This window comes from Ptychodera flava, chromosome 8, assembly GCF_041260155.1.
Source record: "Ptychodera flava strain L36383 chromosome 8, AS_Pfla_20210202, whole genome shotgun sequence".
NCBI classification, from domain to species: domain Eukaryota; kingdom Metazoa; phylum Hemichordata; class Enteropneusta; family Ptychoderidae; genus Ptychodera; species Ptychodera flava.
The window spans coordinates 33,249,366-33,264,992 of NC_091935.1; the positions used below are offsets into that span (position 1 = coordinate 33,249,366).

The following is a 15,627-nucleotide window of genomic DNA, read 5'->3' on the forward strand; positions in this document are numbered from 1 at the left end:
CAGAATGAATTTAGTCTCACTTCCCGCTGGCAGGTTTGTGTGCATTTACAACTCTTATGGAAACTGGTTCAATGTATGAGTTAATTAACTGTGGAATGATCCCTACTCTGCATAAAAACATTTAAAAAATCTAAAATCATTGTTCAGATATCAAATGCCATAATTTATGAATGTCTTTGGACATGTAACCATGTAATTTGTCTGACAAACCCATGTAGGATAAATTAATAATATTCACCTCCACCCATTGTCTTTTTTTTATCCCAGTGAAGTTAGTATACTAAATGTATGTATAGATCAAGTTACATACAGACCTGACTATCTGCAGATCAAACTGTGCTGCATTGCATTTGACCCTCTTTCTGTAACATGATATGCTTCATTGTATGTGTTGTACAGTCAAATAATATATCAGGAAGTCAGATGGACGCCCTGTAAAGTTTATAAATAGCGTTTCACTTCACTTTTGGCGGAAGACCTAAAATTTGATATCATAAACAGGACAGGGGACAAAAGTGTAGTAAATTGTACCAGTGTTAACCCTGCCCATTTGCAAAATTCTCAAATGGAGCTACTAAGCTTTGCAATGGATTTATCCCCTGACTAAGGATGAAACGATTTTAATATATGTTTGCATATCACCTTGTAATCGATACAAATACTTGCACTGTATACTTGAATAAATCCAACCTATTGATTGTATGCCTTGCAATCTGTCTAGAGCTGTGAGTTTCAAAAGCCTGAATTTTAATTTCTAAAGAAAGCAGAAAGGCAATCGTAAGCTTGAGTAGGAACAGCATATTGACTAGCGCCCTCTATAAGTCCACACCTATAATCATCAAAGTGAAAAATGCTTCTGCATGAATGGAATCAAACTGTCAGAATCATCATCTTTTTGCCCGAGGAATTTTACTTTGAAGCAGTCATTTACAATCCAGCTGTGTAACAATGATAATTGTGGACCAGAATTTCTAGATGATCTTCTCCCAGTGGAGGACGCGCACAACTCCAAGCTTCAAAATGAGCCCCCCACAAGTGGAAGGCCAGAATAATATTGTAAAATTTTAGTGTCCGAATATCTGTCCCTGAGGTGCAATTTTCTACCCTAACAACTCAATAAACAAATCAAATCGTTTTTAACCATATGACAGTGAATCTTTGGCGCTATTAAAAGTAAATAAAAAGTAGAAATTGATGCAAATTGTGTTTAGGAGCAGTGCATCAGTGTCTGTTTCTGTGAGACCATATAGAGATACAGATATCATTGAATATCCCCTCTCGACAGCACCTGACCACCAAGTATCACAGAAGCTAACAACTTGACTGAGGGCAGCATCTACATAGCATGGACAGCCCCCAGTGATCCCAACAGCATCATATCAAATTATGTGCTGTCCTACATCGGAAATTCAGGAAACCCTCAATGGTAAGATCACTTTATAATCTTCACTTGGTGGTATCAAAAAATGTGGTGCCATTGTATGCTCAGTATGTGGTTGTATGCTCTTAAAAGAAGTGTATTGCAAGTACATTCATAGACGAGAGGAATGCATGTGATTTGTTGACTACATACCTTATCAACCAGGGAGGTCAAATCTGTTGATTCCATCAGGCCATTCTCCGAGATACTGGTTTATATTTAATAAAATTTTAAATTGAATTTTCAGCAAGTAAGGAATTAGCAATGAAATTTCAGGCATTCTGTCTTTGTGCCCCTTTATAACTGTATAACATTCGATTGAATGGAATATCATATATCTGCAAAGGCAGGGCTAGGGCTTGACATCAAAAGAGTTTCCCTAACGATAGTTCAACCTAAATCATGAAATAGAAAGAGATGTTATTTTGAATCATGTCCATATTCTTTGCGGACAATCACAAAACGCAACTGCATTTTTTTATGAATGAAAATCTAAATGCATGAGTGATTGCCATTTTTTCATATCTTCAAGAAAAATATAACGGTTGTAGATACATCACCTATATTTTGCCAATTTTACCTTTCAACAGAAATTTTGAATTGAGGAGAAATTTCTAGGAAGTGTTGCATTTTAAAGAGGCACTCCCATTTGGTAACACTTTTAAAACACATTTTTTTAATGCCAACGGTCGATATTTGACGTGGCGACTGCGAGCGGATCGCGAGATATCGATAAAAACATGTCATTTCGCGAGCGTATTTTTCACATCCCGAAATTTTACGATCGTTTCTGGTTATGACGCGAAATCCCCCGAAGGTTTGTTGTTGTGCTGATTCACGATATTCTAGGGAGTCCATAATAAGTTCGAACGACGCAATTTTACCCCCCACTGTGAAGACTTTATATACAGCATTATGCCTTTACCACAGGTCAGTTCTTGAAAACTTCTTCTTAGCTTTTGTCGTTTTCATTATTCTAAATCAGTTGTATTATATTTTTAACCAATACCACATAAACATCAGTTTTTACGTGTAAAATATTAGCCGCCTCCGATGACTACATTTTGTCGTCTGCCACATGCGCGCGTGGTATGCGTCTATGCATACCACGCGGTGGCCGCTATGTATCAACCGCATTTAACTGGGTAAGGCACCCGTGCGAATTCTGGTGGAATCAGCAAAAATTGTTTTTCGGTTTTTCACCAAGTCAGTAAGACTCAGCTTTCTCCCACGGGACATGACCGATCACCGACGCAAGTGGTACTGTGGCGTACAGCAGCGTCAGTGTAGACTCGTACGCCATAGCTTAGTTGACAATGGCCCCAGTGCCGAACGTTCGATGTTCAGAAGCTGAATTTAGGTGGGCCACCGGAATTCAAACTTTTACTTTTTTGAAGACATGTTTTTATCGATATCTCTCGATCCGCGCGCAGTCGCCACGTCAAAAATCGACCGTTGGCACTAAGAAAATGTGTTTTAAAAATGGTACCAAGTGGGAGTGCCACTTTAAGTTTGCAACATATCAGCAGCATGTATTGTAGTTGAACGTGTTGCAGTTGATTTTTCGCCTATAGTTATGTGCTTTGCCATTCCTTCCAGAAGGAACATCACAACAAATTATTTTACAGGAAGTGCTGTTGTTCATTCTAGGAAAACAATCACCATAGAGGGCAGTGTCCACAACTATACAGTAGGGGATCTCCTGGCGTATGTGCAGTATGAGTTTAAAATTCAAGCTAAGAATGAGCTTGGCTATAGTGACAATTCTAAGGCTGTTCGCCTGTACACCAAAGAAGGAGGTAAGGAATTTTCCTTTCAGTTAGTGGTTTGTCCAAGTTCAAGAAACCTTCAAAAGTTATCTTTTAATAGCTATTTTAAACTTAGTCTTGTATTAAAACCTCATTTTCTTGGTAATGTAATTCTAATCCCATTGTGAACATATGTTTCTTTGTTTTGTCTTTTTCACCCCAACAGCTCCATCTGCCGCACCAAGGAATCTGACTTTACAATCCATTCCAAGTAACCCTACGAGTCTTCAAGCAATATGGAAAGCTCCCTGTGTTGAAGATAGGAATGGTATAATTCTCAAGTACAAACTGACAGTCTGCCTCAGTTTGTCAAATGGTACATGTTCGGGTGAGCCATAAATCTTTACTTTACATTCAGGCGCATTGTTTATTTTTACAGTAAGTAATGTTTTGACACAAAATTTGCACCTTTCTTCTGATATCAGATTTAAATCATATTTTATATAATACCAGAGATTAAAAAATCTGCTTGTTCTTGAGTCTTGGATGAGAACTTTCTTTTGCTAGACAGGTCAAGTTGCCATTTTATCATTTAGAGTGGTGGACAATTGTAGACCTTTGAGACAAAAGCATAAAGCCATAACTGGCACCTAGCATAGTGCAGGATCATTCAACTCGCATCACTGCTGACCGTCGGTTTTACATGAAAGGACACAAAAAAGGAAAGTTAGCGTTCAGAATTTTGCAGAGAAAATATTACTTTAGCAAAGATTAAAAAATGGTTAAACAAGATGTGATGTACAGGAGCTTCGAACTTTAACAATCCTCATTCGTCGTCAAACATTTCTACCTATAAAAATTTGGAACAGGTCAAGACATCACCACGGTAACATACAAGGTCAGCGATCCCCAGTTTTTAAAGTCCAGTAGAGAATGGTTGTCCTTTGAAGTCAGTGGCCTGCAACCAAACTCAGAATACGCTGTCTCTGCATCGGCACTGACTGCTGCTGGAGAGGGACCGGCCACTGGTTATGTTTCACAGAGAACAAGTATTGGAGGTAATTTATATTTCCTTTTGTCATCAACAAATTTTCAGGAATTCTATGCATCTTAAAGGTCAGATGTGATTTGGACTCTCTAAAGTACTTACAGTATTGTGATCATAAGTACAATGAGAACAAAGTTTAGCTTTATTACCAAAAAGGTTTAAAGTTTCAAAAATACTCTGTGATAAAAGTTTGTTGCCAGGTACGTGTCTCTACTTTAGTCATTGTCATTTAGTGAATCTTTATGGTTGCTCTCAAGAAAAATAAGTTATGCTCACACCCAAATTCCATAGGTCAAAATCAAAGTCAATTAGTCAAATCAAATTTCATGGGTCAAATCAAATTCCATGGGTCAAAATCAAATTCCATGGGTCAAATCAAATTTACATAGAACTACAAAACACACAAGAGTAACAAATATTTCACACAAAACCTGAATAACAAAGTCAGCCTTCTTGAAGAAAGATGCGTGGTGCCCTGCCCTTGACAAAATAACAACCACGAGAACTATACCAAATGTCTTCTTAACACTAGATATAATAGGTTGTGATTTAAAATCATACATGGAAACAGTATTACCTTTCTGACATCTATCTTTTGTATTCTTCCAGTCGCTTTCAAAGGTGTTAACAGTTTTAAGGGAGAAAATGTCGATTTTTTTTTATTTTAGCTCCAAGAGATGTTCCAGATGATGTGAAACTTGTACCATCATCGATAACAGATACTGAAATGACCATCACCTGGACACATGTGCCAAGTTACAATGTCACATCAACTGGGTATGAAGTGATAGCTGTTCCACAGAACAACACTCTGCATTGCAGGTCTTGGACAAATCACACTACCAACTCAGCAATAACAATTAAAAACCTCTGTGGTTATGAAAACTATAAGGTTGTCGTCAGAGCGTGTAGCGATGCACTCATTGCCGATCCATGTGGTGATAGATCAGAACCAGTGTATGGTAGAACTGATATTGGATGTAAGTCCATCTACTGTCCATGGAATAACTGTGTTTGCATTGATACATTGGCATTAGATAAACTAGACATGTTGTCTGAATTAAGGTGTTGCCACCACTGTCAGGTGCAATTGTAAGCTAAGCGGTAATATGAGTTGATCATAAAGGAATCCTGCAAAATTTGAAACACTTGTATGTCTAGTAGGAGGTCAGACGTAGTCAAGAGAACACCACCACAAATTTCCATGCGCTGTCAAAGTCATATCACTTGCTTTCAAGTGTAGTTGTTTTGACTACATTTGACCTCCTGGAAGACAATGTTTCAACTTTGACCGAATTAATAAATCTGTGATCGACTGGAATTACTACTTAGCTGATAATTACACCTGACTGTGTTTGCAACACCTCAATTTAGACAATATGTCTACAGTAGTTCACGTAATGCTAACGCGTCAAGGCAGACCACTGTATGATTGTTGTGCCTGTACTAGTACATGTAAAACCATGACCTTTGCACTTTCATACAACTTTATGTGACGTGCATTCTATGTATACGACCAACAGCTTGGAATTCTAATTGTTGCTTGTGAATGGATGCTATTCTGCATTTACAGTTTTAGCCACCAATGAAGCAAAGAGTTCAGAGTTTGGACTTCATGTTTATGTCCTATTGCATAACCACCTAAGTGAAGCATTCTCACACTGTTATTCACATAAATATGTACACCATTTGTTTTGTAGGTCTGTTGTAATGATACGCAGAGAAATCAATTCTAATGCCAGTGAAATTAGTTATATTGTGTTAGGACATAGAACATTGTCAGTAAAAAACTTTTATGTAGGACCTTTTGCCTGATTTCCATTTAAGTTGATTTGAAGTGAATCCTGATAATGGTTTTGCAGTTTTCATTTCAGGTAGATGTGCATTAAAAATGAAAGACTTTGTACAATGAAACTTTCAACCATTCTCTTACCAAATCAAGAACAAAATTAGGGATCTCCATGCAAAGTTTGGTACTAGAGAAACAAATAACCTATTAAAATTTACTTATATTTGAAATTCAAAATGGCCCCCATACCCCATACCATACATTGTCACTGTAGCAGTTTTATAGAAGCTCAAAAAACACGACACTATCAATTTGAGAGAAAAATCTATCGTCTCCCATGTTGTATTCTATGTTCTTTCTGTAATATGACAGTTTTTGACCAAAGCAGGATATTTAAAACGAAATGATAACTTGTCATTGTCTTTCTGTCTGAAATGGTTGCCTATTGTTGTGATTTTAGAATTCAAAGAGTATGTGAGAAAACGGCAAGATATTGTGATGACAAAATATGACAAAGAGATGTACTTTATGAACTTTTAAATATGATCAAATGGACACATGTATATAATTTCAGTACATTTTATTTTTCATCTTTTGACCTTTTTACATCATCATTTTCTATTTCTTTCTCTTCCCGTCCTTCAGCACCAAGCAAACCAGTAAATGTGACAATGGGAGAAAGCGACAGTGCATCCATGTTGAAGTTGGAATGGAAGCTGCCAGACAGGTTTGTGTCTTTTTTTTGTGCATGTTCAAGAACTTCAAGTATTGCAGCATCCTGTTTTCATAATTATTTTGAAATTTGATTGACAGGGTTACTCTCTCTCTCTCTCTCTCTCTCTCTCTCTCTCTCTCTCTCTCTCTCTCTCTCGGGTATCTTTGGTATCGTCTTAGTCATTGTATTTCTAAGAACCTCTTCTTTTTATGTGAAAAAAATGTACTCCAACTCTGCCTCAGTACATTGCTCTGATATTACATTTGCATATTCCTTGAGATTGGAAAACTACGTAGCAGTTGATGTAATGCATAACATGGCGCCTGAAAAGTCTATTTAAGTCCAGGTTTTCTTTCTTTTTCAAATTGGATCGTTGAGTACCAAAGGTTTCCAGAACGATATACTAGTACATTACAAATATAAAGTTTTATCTATTGAGGAGCACAGTGTTACTGCTAGTATTTTGCCCCATTGCCACCTGTGATATGTGATTGTGCCCTTTGTATGGCATTGTCACTTATGATTAAGGTGGTACGCACCCGGAAAGTGACAGAGTTAAACTTTTGCCCAAACTTTCCTCAGGAAACTTTGAACCATTCTTTTTAAAAATTAAGAATAAAAATCAGAGGTCACCATGCAAAGTTTGGTACTGGAAAAGCAAATTACCAAGTAACATTTACCAATATATGTATTTGAAATTCAAAATGGCTGCTATCCCTGTGTTAAGTCTATGGGCAAAAATAACAATTTTATTCGTTAAAAACTGAGACACCTTTTAAAATGAGCCCCCACAATTGGTAGATCAGAAATGAATTGTAAAAATTAGTAAGTCAGAATATCTGTCCCAAAGGTGCATACTACCTCAAACCACAGAGTTTCTTGTTGTACACTCTTATGTTGTACAGTTGATGCATATCACATGCATTGGTTGTATCTGTAAATGTTCAGCATGGATATATGAAAACTTCCCTTACTCTTGAAGTAAAAAATAATCATCTATCATTGATATGAACAATATTTCTGTACTACCCTGAGAACTGTGTTTTTACCTCGTATCATGAGTTGATTTCTGACTTACAGGGACATGAGCTGTAACTTGTGGCAAGTTTTTCAGTATTCTGCTTCTGTATATCAACTACCGTGTCTGCCCCTAATCCGTTTGTCATGCTGAAATTTCGAGTATTCTTTTTGTCAACACAGCTTGCATATGTGTAGCGATCATTATTAATTGTTTACAAATGAATTCTATTTCCGGACTTGAATGCAATTTTCAACAATAATTATGTAGATTATATATAGGTTGTGTTGATATGCTAAATACTTGGCATTAAATTACAGTTTAGGGATTCAATGCAGAAAGTGTAGGAAAATCACAAAACAAAAAGTTCTGAAAAAAATTGCCAAAAGATACAGCTTATATAGCTTTAAGTAAATTCTTCTTTATTTTTGACATGAGAGACTTTATCTTGCATTGCTACAGATTTCGAAAAGAACTTTAGAAAGATCAATTTTGAACTTTTATGGTGGTATGTATATTTCTAGACCAAATGGACCAGTTAAAAGTCTCCAGTATGCAATATTTTGCTCTGTGGGAGATCAAAATATGACAGAGAAGAGGAGAGTTCATAACAAGCTGGAAGCGGAGGTCGATATTGATTGTGGCTCATCTCTCAGAGAAGATAATGTGGTAGCCAAGTGTCAGGTGGCAGCATTCAACAAGAACGTGAGAGACGGAAGTCAATGTGGGATTGCTGACAGGGAGCAGCTTGTGTGCTATCATGTACAAGGTAACGTCGCCATAAAAAGACAATGATTTTGAATATCAGAGTGAGCAGGCTTGGATTGTCAAGAGATGTTTTTATGAAGTCTTGAAGTAGCAAGTTTGTTGTACAGTTTAGTTGTGCCCTGCAAATAACTGGATTCACAAGTATGATGGGCACCTAAGCACAGACTTGTTTCTCTATGGGAAGTAGAGAATATACAATTTCTAGATCAAACAGTTGTGCGAAAATTGTAGTGACTTTTCTGACTGAATTCGTTTTTCACGGAACATTTGGTTTTGTTTTACAGTGTGGATACCAATCATTGCAACAATTGCCACAATCATAATTTTCCTCGTACTGGTGCTGTGTTTGCGTGAAGCGTACAAGTTCACCAAGAAAAATGGAGCGTGGAGTAAAGTTGCATTACCTTACAAAGCCTGGATGGTAAACAGAATTAAGAAATAACACCCCCCCCCCCAACGTGTAAGTGAAAAAATGCAATCAAAAACTATGATTAAAAAGTGTTCAAAAGTTATAAACTTGCTATTACAGACAAACTGACCAGGAACTTTTGAATCAATTGTGCAAGAGAGCTAGCATACGTGATCAAATGATCAGATAACTTTCTGACTATTTATCTGTCTGAAAAGACAAAGTGTGTTCTGGCCAAGATACCATGACATTCATGCACGTACCGGACAATGATTAGCCTATAACTGACGATACCTTTCTAGGAATATAGCTACCTAACAATGTACCAGTATATTGGTTAATTGCTCTTCCCATATTTACTGCAAGTATAATCAGCCCACAATAGATCCTACTATATACAAACTGACCATTAACTTTAATTGCAAGATTACGGTTGCTTGTGGGCTGTCCAATTCACACTTAGTATACAGGCTTAACCTGCCATGTGATGGATGACTTAGAAGTTATTTAGCCTGGTTGGAGACCTGTGTCCATACAGGGGATGTTCTGTACGCAAGTTTTCTTGTTTCCGATGTATACTCTATGATGCATGTCTAATATATATCTGTAATTAATTTCTACTTGTAACTCACATGTGAAAGTGCATCTACATGTATGTGCATACATGTACATGTACAATGTAATTCAGAAGACATGTCAAGTGTTGTAACTTTGAAAGTCATTTCTACATCTTACAGAGAATTTATTAATCTATTTTATAATATATGCTCACATACTAAAAAGAATATTTCCATTGTACTTATAGAAGTATTGCTACTTGAAATTAATATCTACCAACTCCGTATTTGACAAGAAAACTTGACAAATGTTTACTTTGACAAAATGATAACATATGATGATGTTAGACTATAAAATTTGTTTTGCAATGATGAATTTGAGGTGAGAAAAATCAGATATATACCGTATTTACAGGGTGCGATATCCTCAATTATGTCATACCGGTATATTGATGGTGCAAATATTGATTGGTCAAAACGTGAAAAGAACTGTTGTATATTCGCGATATACCACAGTTGGCACGCGTGTGAACTCTCGGCAAACACAAAAATCCTTTTTAACAATTCATCCCAGAATTTTAAAATACTGTCAGGATATAATAGTCGCGCCAGCGGCTTACTGACTACGCATGCGCTTATTCATAATATACTATGCGAGTAACCGGAAGTGTACCCTTCTTTCTTGGGCGCCGCCATGTTGTTTTTTTTTGAATACTCGTAAATAAACAAATACGAAACTAATTACCATGATATAACATGCCTTTTATAAAATATACCTCTTTTATTAGCCAGTAAATGTTATTATACACCTTGTCGCTGATACAAAGTATCGTTGATATAGATAAACGGAGAAAACTGTCGTGCATATGAACGGGGGCATACGCAAAGAATGCTGGGATTGAATTATAGAAGAGCGCCCCCTGTGTCAATAATTAGATTAAAAAATTGCAAGTTTTTAGACGGAACGCTATATTTTTCAGCTTGCAAGTGGAAGATGGGCAGTGCGGTTACCATTGCAATGATAATTATTGCATAATACGTCCCTTGTTTAACGCCATAGGCTGTTATCATTGTAAAAATTGCCAATTTTTGTCCAAAATTTTTACACGCTACAGAAAATCTATACCTGCCCTGCTGCAGGGTTTGACGTCGTGTAAGTACGTGAACTGCTTTCATCAGAGGGAAACTGGGCATAGTTGTCATATAAACGTTTATGAAGTAACAATTACAGTTTATCATGAATCAATACAAATAACATTGCCAATCTTAACCCCTGGCGCGACACCAAGGGCTGAGCCCTATATAATATTAGCAATAAAGTACACCAAGTGATGGTGTACCACTCAATTTTGTCCAGTCCACTTTATATATGCACTAGCATTCGCCTATGCATATATGTCATTTATCATATACCTACATTCACGTGCCTGTGTAAAGCTATGGGAGAAAGTGCCCTCAGATCCGTGCATTTTTCTTACGTATCACGCCCCGGCCCGGTGCCCAAATATGGGCAATCGCGTGCATTTCTGAACTATTTCGATTCTGGTTACTACGCGCGTTGCTATCTGCAAACGTTCCATTCGTACACAAAGCCAGCGCGAGATTAGCAAAACGTCTGCTCACTCAGATCGTAGTTGCGCGTGGCGACAGAGGGGCCGTGCAGGTAACGTCGGCTTTTATTTCTAAATTCTAGTGAAATCCTGTGTATACTAAGAGCGTGCCTGTTCAGTAAAAATTACCAGAAACTGGCAACACGCCTTTGTCCTCCATACACCTCGATTTCAGCCTTGATCTCTGTTGGTCACGTACAGTACGGATGTTGCTTTGCGCGTTCTAGAATTCTGCAGGTAAACAAATGACGTCATTATGTATGTCAATCCGCGACGGGAAGCGGTCATCGTATTTCTGAAAAACTTACACAAATGGCGATGAATCTTTGATATCGCACGCATTTTTATCTCCTAAACAATGTTGAATATTATGTAAACTACATATTTACCATTTCATAAGGTATATGATAAAACCTTTACGGCCCTGATACGGCTTTTGCGGCCCTTGGTCGTACGGCGTACGGGCCCTCACACGCTCGGGCCCTTCCGCCGTACGACCTCAGGCCGCAAAAGCCGTATCAGGGCCGTGAGATAGAACTGGTCAAAATCTTACGTTGCATGGTATACCGTCTGTTGGTAAATTGCATAAAGTATTTCACAAACATGTAATTCTATTCAGATTTCAAGTAAAATAATAAAAAATGAAGTTGCACAGATCCTTCTGGGCAATTTGATTCTTTCAGCATTATGAAATCTTTTACATAATATAAAATTGCTCTCACAGTTTCTTGTATAACATGGTAACTTTTAATCACCTTTCTTGACTCAAAATGCTGAACTCAGACATTTGAAATATCGACACTTCTTGAATATAGTAGACATAAACTAATTTTATGATGTTGTTAACCATCTGCATTAAATGATGTAAATGTTAATCAGCTGAAAAGAAACTAAATTTTACCGACATTTCTGGTAGTGAAGCCATGAAATAATACATGTCCACGGCATCTCTTGCCGAGAACATTTTCTTTTTCAAAATATAATACAATGGATTTACATCTTTTTGTATAGCCAAAAGACCAAACCCATGAGAAAAAAGTTCTTGCCTGGCCTTCAATTTATTTACATGCATAGTTCACATTGCTTTACCCTGTAGCTGCAATTTCAAATTATTTACTACTTAAAATTCTCAATATGCATGTGTACATTTATATATAAAACAATACAATGGAATTTTTGTATGGTGCAATTTCTAGTTTTGCAAAGCAAGACTTCAAGATTAAATCTCATCATGACCTGGCCCTGTATACTTTTCTAGCTTGTTGAGGTACCGACAAGCAGGGACTTTGTCATCTTTCTGAGTGAATATTTCCAAGAAATGCAATGGTGACATTTTTAAATTTTCTATGTGTATATTTCTACTGTGTGACAGTAAGATACATATTCCTGTTATTAAATATACCTGCCAAAAGTAACGATGTAGTTTGTACCACAGTTATCAGTCAAAATATTTCCAAGGAATATGTTTCCTGTTCTTATTTACAGTCTATTTATTATGAGAATACTAAACCTTAGCTGTTCAAACCTCAGTACATAGCTAGGCATTTTAGCAATCTTGTAAAGGCACTGACTGATGGTATTAGCAGAGGTGTACATCTATATTTGTCTTTCTGTGATAGTGTTGTGTTTGTTCAGTACATGCACGTGCTTGAAGGGTGTGCCGTGTTTAACAAAAAAATCACTCAGGTGGTTTTTGATCCTCTAAAATTATTTGGGGTGAACTGCAGTCAATGCTATTAAAGATGCTGATACTGATCATTCTAGACACATGGCATACAATTCATTGGTTTATCATGGCTGTTTTTATGTTTTTATTTGTAATGAAAGTACAGATGACTTGCACGCCAGGTCATTGGTAAAGACAGTTGCCTATCAATACACTGTCTTTGTAAGGCACAAACCATTAGATCTGGAAGGGTGGTCAGAATGCAGATTTGCTAATTATTGCTTTGCATGTAATTGTCATGTAAGCCTTGTTCTTATCGTGTGTATGAAGAAAGGTAATGTACACAAATATGTGCAAGTTGTTTTGTTTGTATGTTTTGTCAAATGTCAATGTCAATTGTTTCAGTCAGAAGGTAAAATATCAATTTATATAAAAAATATTCATTTTTTATACTAACAGCAAAGGTTGTTGAATTAAATGGCACTTTTCTTCAAGAGATTTTTTAAAGGACAATGTACCGAGAAAAGGAGATTATCCAAGATGAATTTCAGATCAGCTGTGTTTGCTAAGCTGAAAGACTAAGCTTACAGACTTGGCTGAAAATTCATGAGCTTTGTCCAATAACAGTGTATTCATCCATCAAAGTATGCAACTCAGAAGCCATCAAGTCTAAAGTTTTGTGTTCAAGAGAATGTTTTATTTCAAAGTAGTTATATCCCCAAATCAGTTTGGGTGAGTATATTAAAGAGATAAATCAAACTGCCGCATGAATTTGTATTTTATAACTGATTAATCCAATGTACTTTTTGTGTCAATTTAACAATATAATCAATCGACATATCAATAAAGAATGCATGTTTTAAGTATTTGTGTCCCGTTGTAGAGTGTGTTCTGTGTTTGTCTTGTATGGGTATATAGGTGAGAGATGTGCATATCTGAAGTATTAGGCTTTGCTGTTGTATGACAGGTACAACTTGCTTGCAAGGGCATTACTGTTTATAGTAGATGTAAACATCAATTCCTATCCATATATAACTCAGCTTCCAAACCGAATCAAATACCTCAGAGTTCATATTATCCTTTCTTGGGTGAATCCCATTCCACACTTGAGAACATGTATCATGATAGATTTGCCAATAATTCACAATAAATACAACAAATATCAATTAGGTCATTACAAGGGACTTGCATACGCAACCCAAATATTTATTCACTGACAAATTAATCAGTTCAGAGGACTTAATCAAAATTATTAGCTCACGTGTGTCACACACGTGGGCTTATGGTTTAGTGATGTCTGTTTGTGTGTGACATGTCTGTCTGCGTGTCTTTATACATGATATCTCAAGAACAACTGGACAGATTTCAACTAAATTTTGTACATTGCTTTAGATATCAAATGCCAAGAACTGACTAGATTTTGGTGGGCATGGTATGCATATTACTGAAGTTATCAGAGTTATAATTTTTCTGCTACAAGTTTGTCTATGGGACGCATGATGACCATAGTGTTATGTACTAAAATTTACTGCTCTAAATATGATGAAACTTGCCATATAAATCGTAATATGCGAAAAATGATAATATTTGGAGCATCATGCCAATTAAATGCTAATTTGGAAATTGTAATTAGTGATAAATTCTGAAGTTGGTTCACCAATTTTGATAAAACGGGCAGATATTGAAGTGACAGACATTTGACAGTGCTGTGAAACATTCAGCAGAGCCATGTTAATTAACAGCTCGCAGTGTTGTTGGTTTAGTCTGAACCATTTAAGGAAAGGACTGCTGAGTACTGAATGCTGGATTTTCCATGCCTTTGTCACCTTAGTCCTGCGGTGAAAGATGCTAGTGATAGCGCCACTGCTTGTGGAGTGTGAACATTTTTAAACGACCGTTTGTCCATATTGGCCGTTCGAGGGCGCTGTGAGTACCATGTATATGTATGGAGTGTGATTGGACAGAGACTTTCATATTAACTGGGATAACTATAAAAAGCCCCTGTTCCAGCTTTTAAATTCAGACAAAATTATCAGCAATGTGGTAAATGACCTATTAAACTGGAAGAAATATCATAGAGGTTTAGTCACAGAAAGTTTTGCAAAAATTTTCAAAGCTAGTGATGGGAAATGTCACATCTGTGGTGACAAAGACACCATGCAATTTTTGATTGCAGATATGCAAGTGAACTATGGGATAAATGCAAATTGTTCTTAACAAAAGAGCATGAACTACATGAAGACACTGACTTGATAAAATTGCAATAACTGGAGCAGACATTAATGATTTAATCTCAGAAATAATACATTGTATTACTTCTATCTGGAATATACGAAACTGTGATTTTTGATAAGATAAAAGTTACAATCAATACATATCCGATTCAGTCGAAGATTTAGAGAAACTGACCATAACTTCTGCAACTGCACACATGAGGGAGTACTTTCTACTCCACTAACACGTTTAGGTATCCGTCTTATGCAAACAAATCCATACTGTACCCCTCTTCTGCAAAAATATTTCCGGGAAAATTTATATAATGAATAGTAGGGCAACACTCCCAAACCTAATAACATCTACACTGTCTCAAACCAAAGGAGCAATTTCTCCAAACATTCTGTAATCATCTCTTATCATCAATGATGTGTTTTTCAGATCACACTATTTTTATTCTAAAAACATATTAGCATATTAATCTTACATACATTGTTCTGCACTATGCAACGACATTTAAGAATGAAACTCATCAGCCACTAATTACCATATCCCGTAATTAATCACCAAAATTAATGAAACTTGCTACTTCTGCTTATGTCACATTTCACAGTATGATAAAGACTAGTTGAACTGAATGACGGCCCTGACTCACTACTACACAC

General features: G+C 36.6%; 2 protein-coding genes across 3 annotated transcripts in view; both read left to right on the forward strand.

The window, feature by feature from the left end:
- The window catches only part of LOC139139114 (uncharacterized), an 87,678-nt gene that overhangs the window by 25,616 nt on the left and 46,435 nt on the right, over window positions 1-15,627 (forward strand). The window lies entirely within an intron of this gene.
- Window positions 2,997-13,614, forward strand: LOC139139441 (cell adhesion molecule DSCAML1-like). Its single transcript, XM_070708356.1, has 7 exons — window positions 2,997-3,219; window positions 3,395-3,556; window positions 4,038-4,226; window positions 4,885-5,196; window positions 6,651-6,732; window positions 8,263-8,507; window positions 8,791-13,614. Exons 1-7 carry the CDS (start codon window positions 2,997-2,999, stop codon window positions 8,946-8,948), a joined length of 1,371 nt encoding a protein of 456 aa, XP_070564457.1. The 3' UTR covers window positions 8,949-13,614.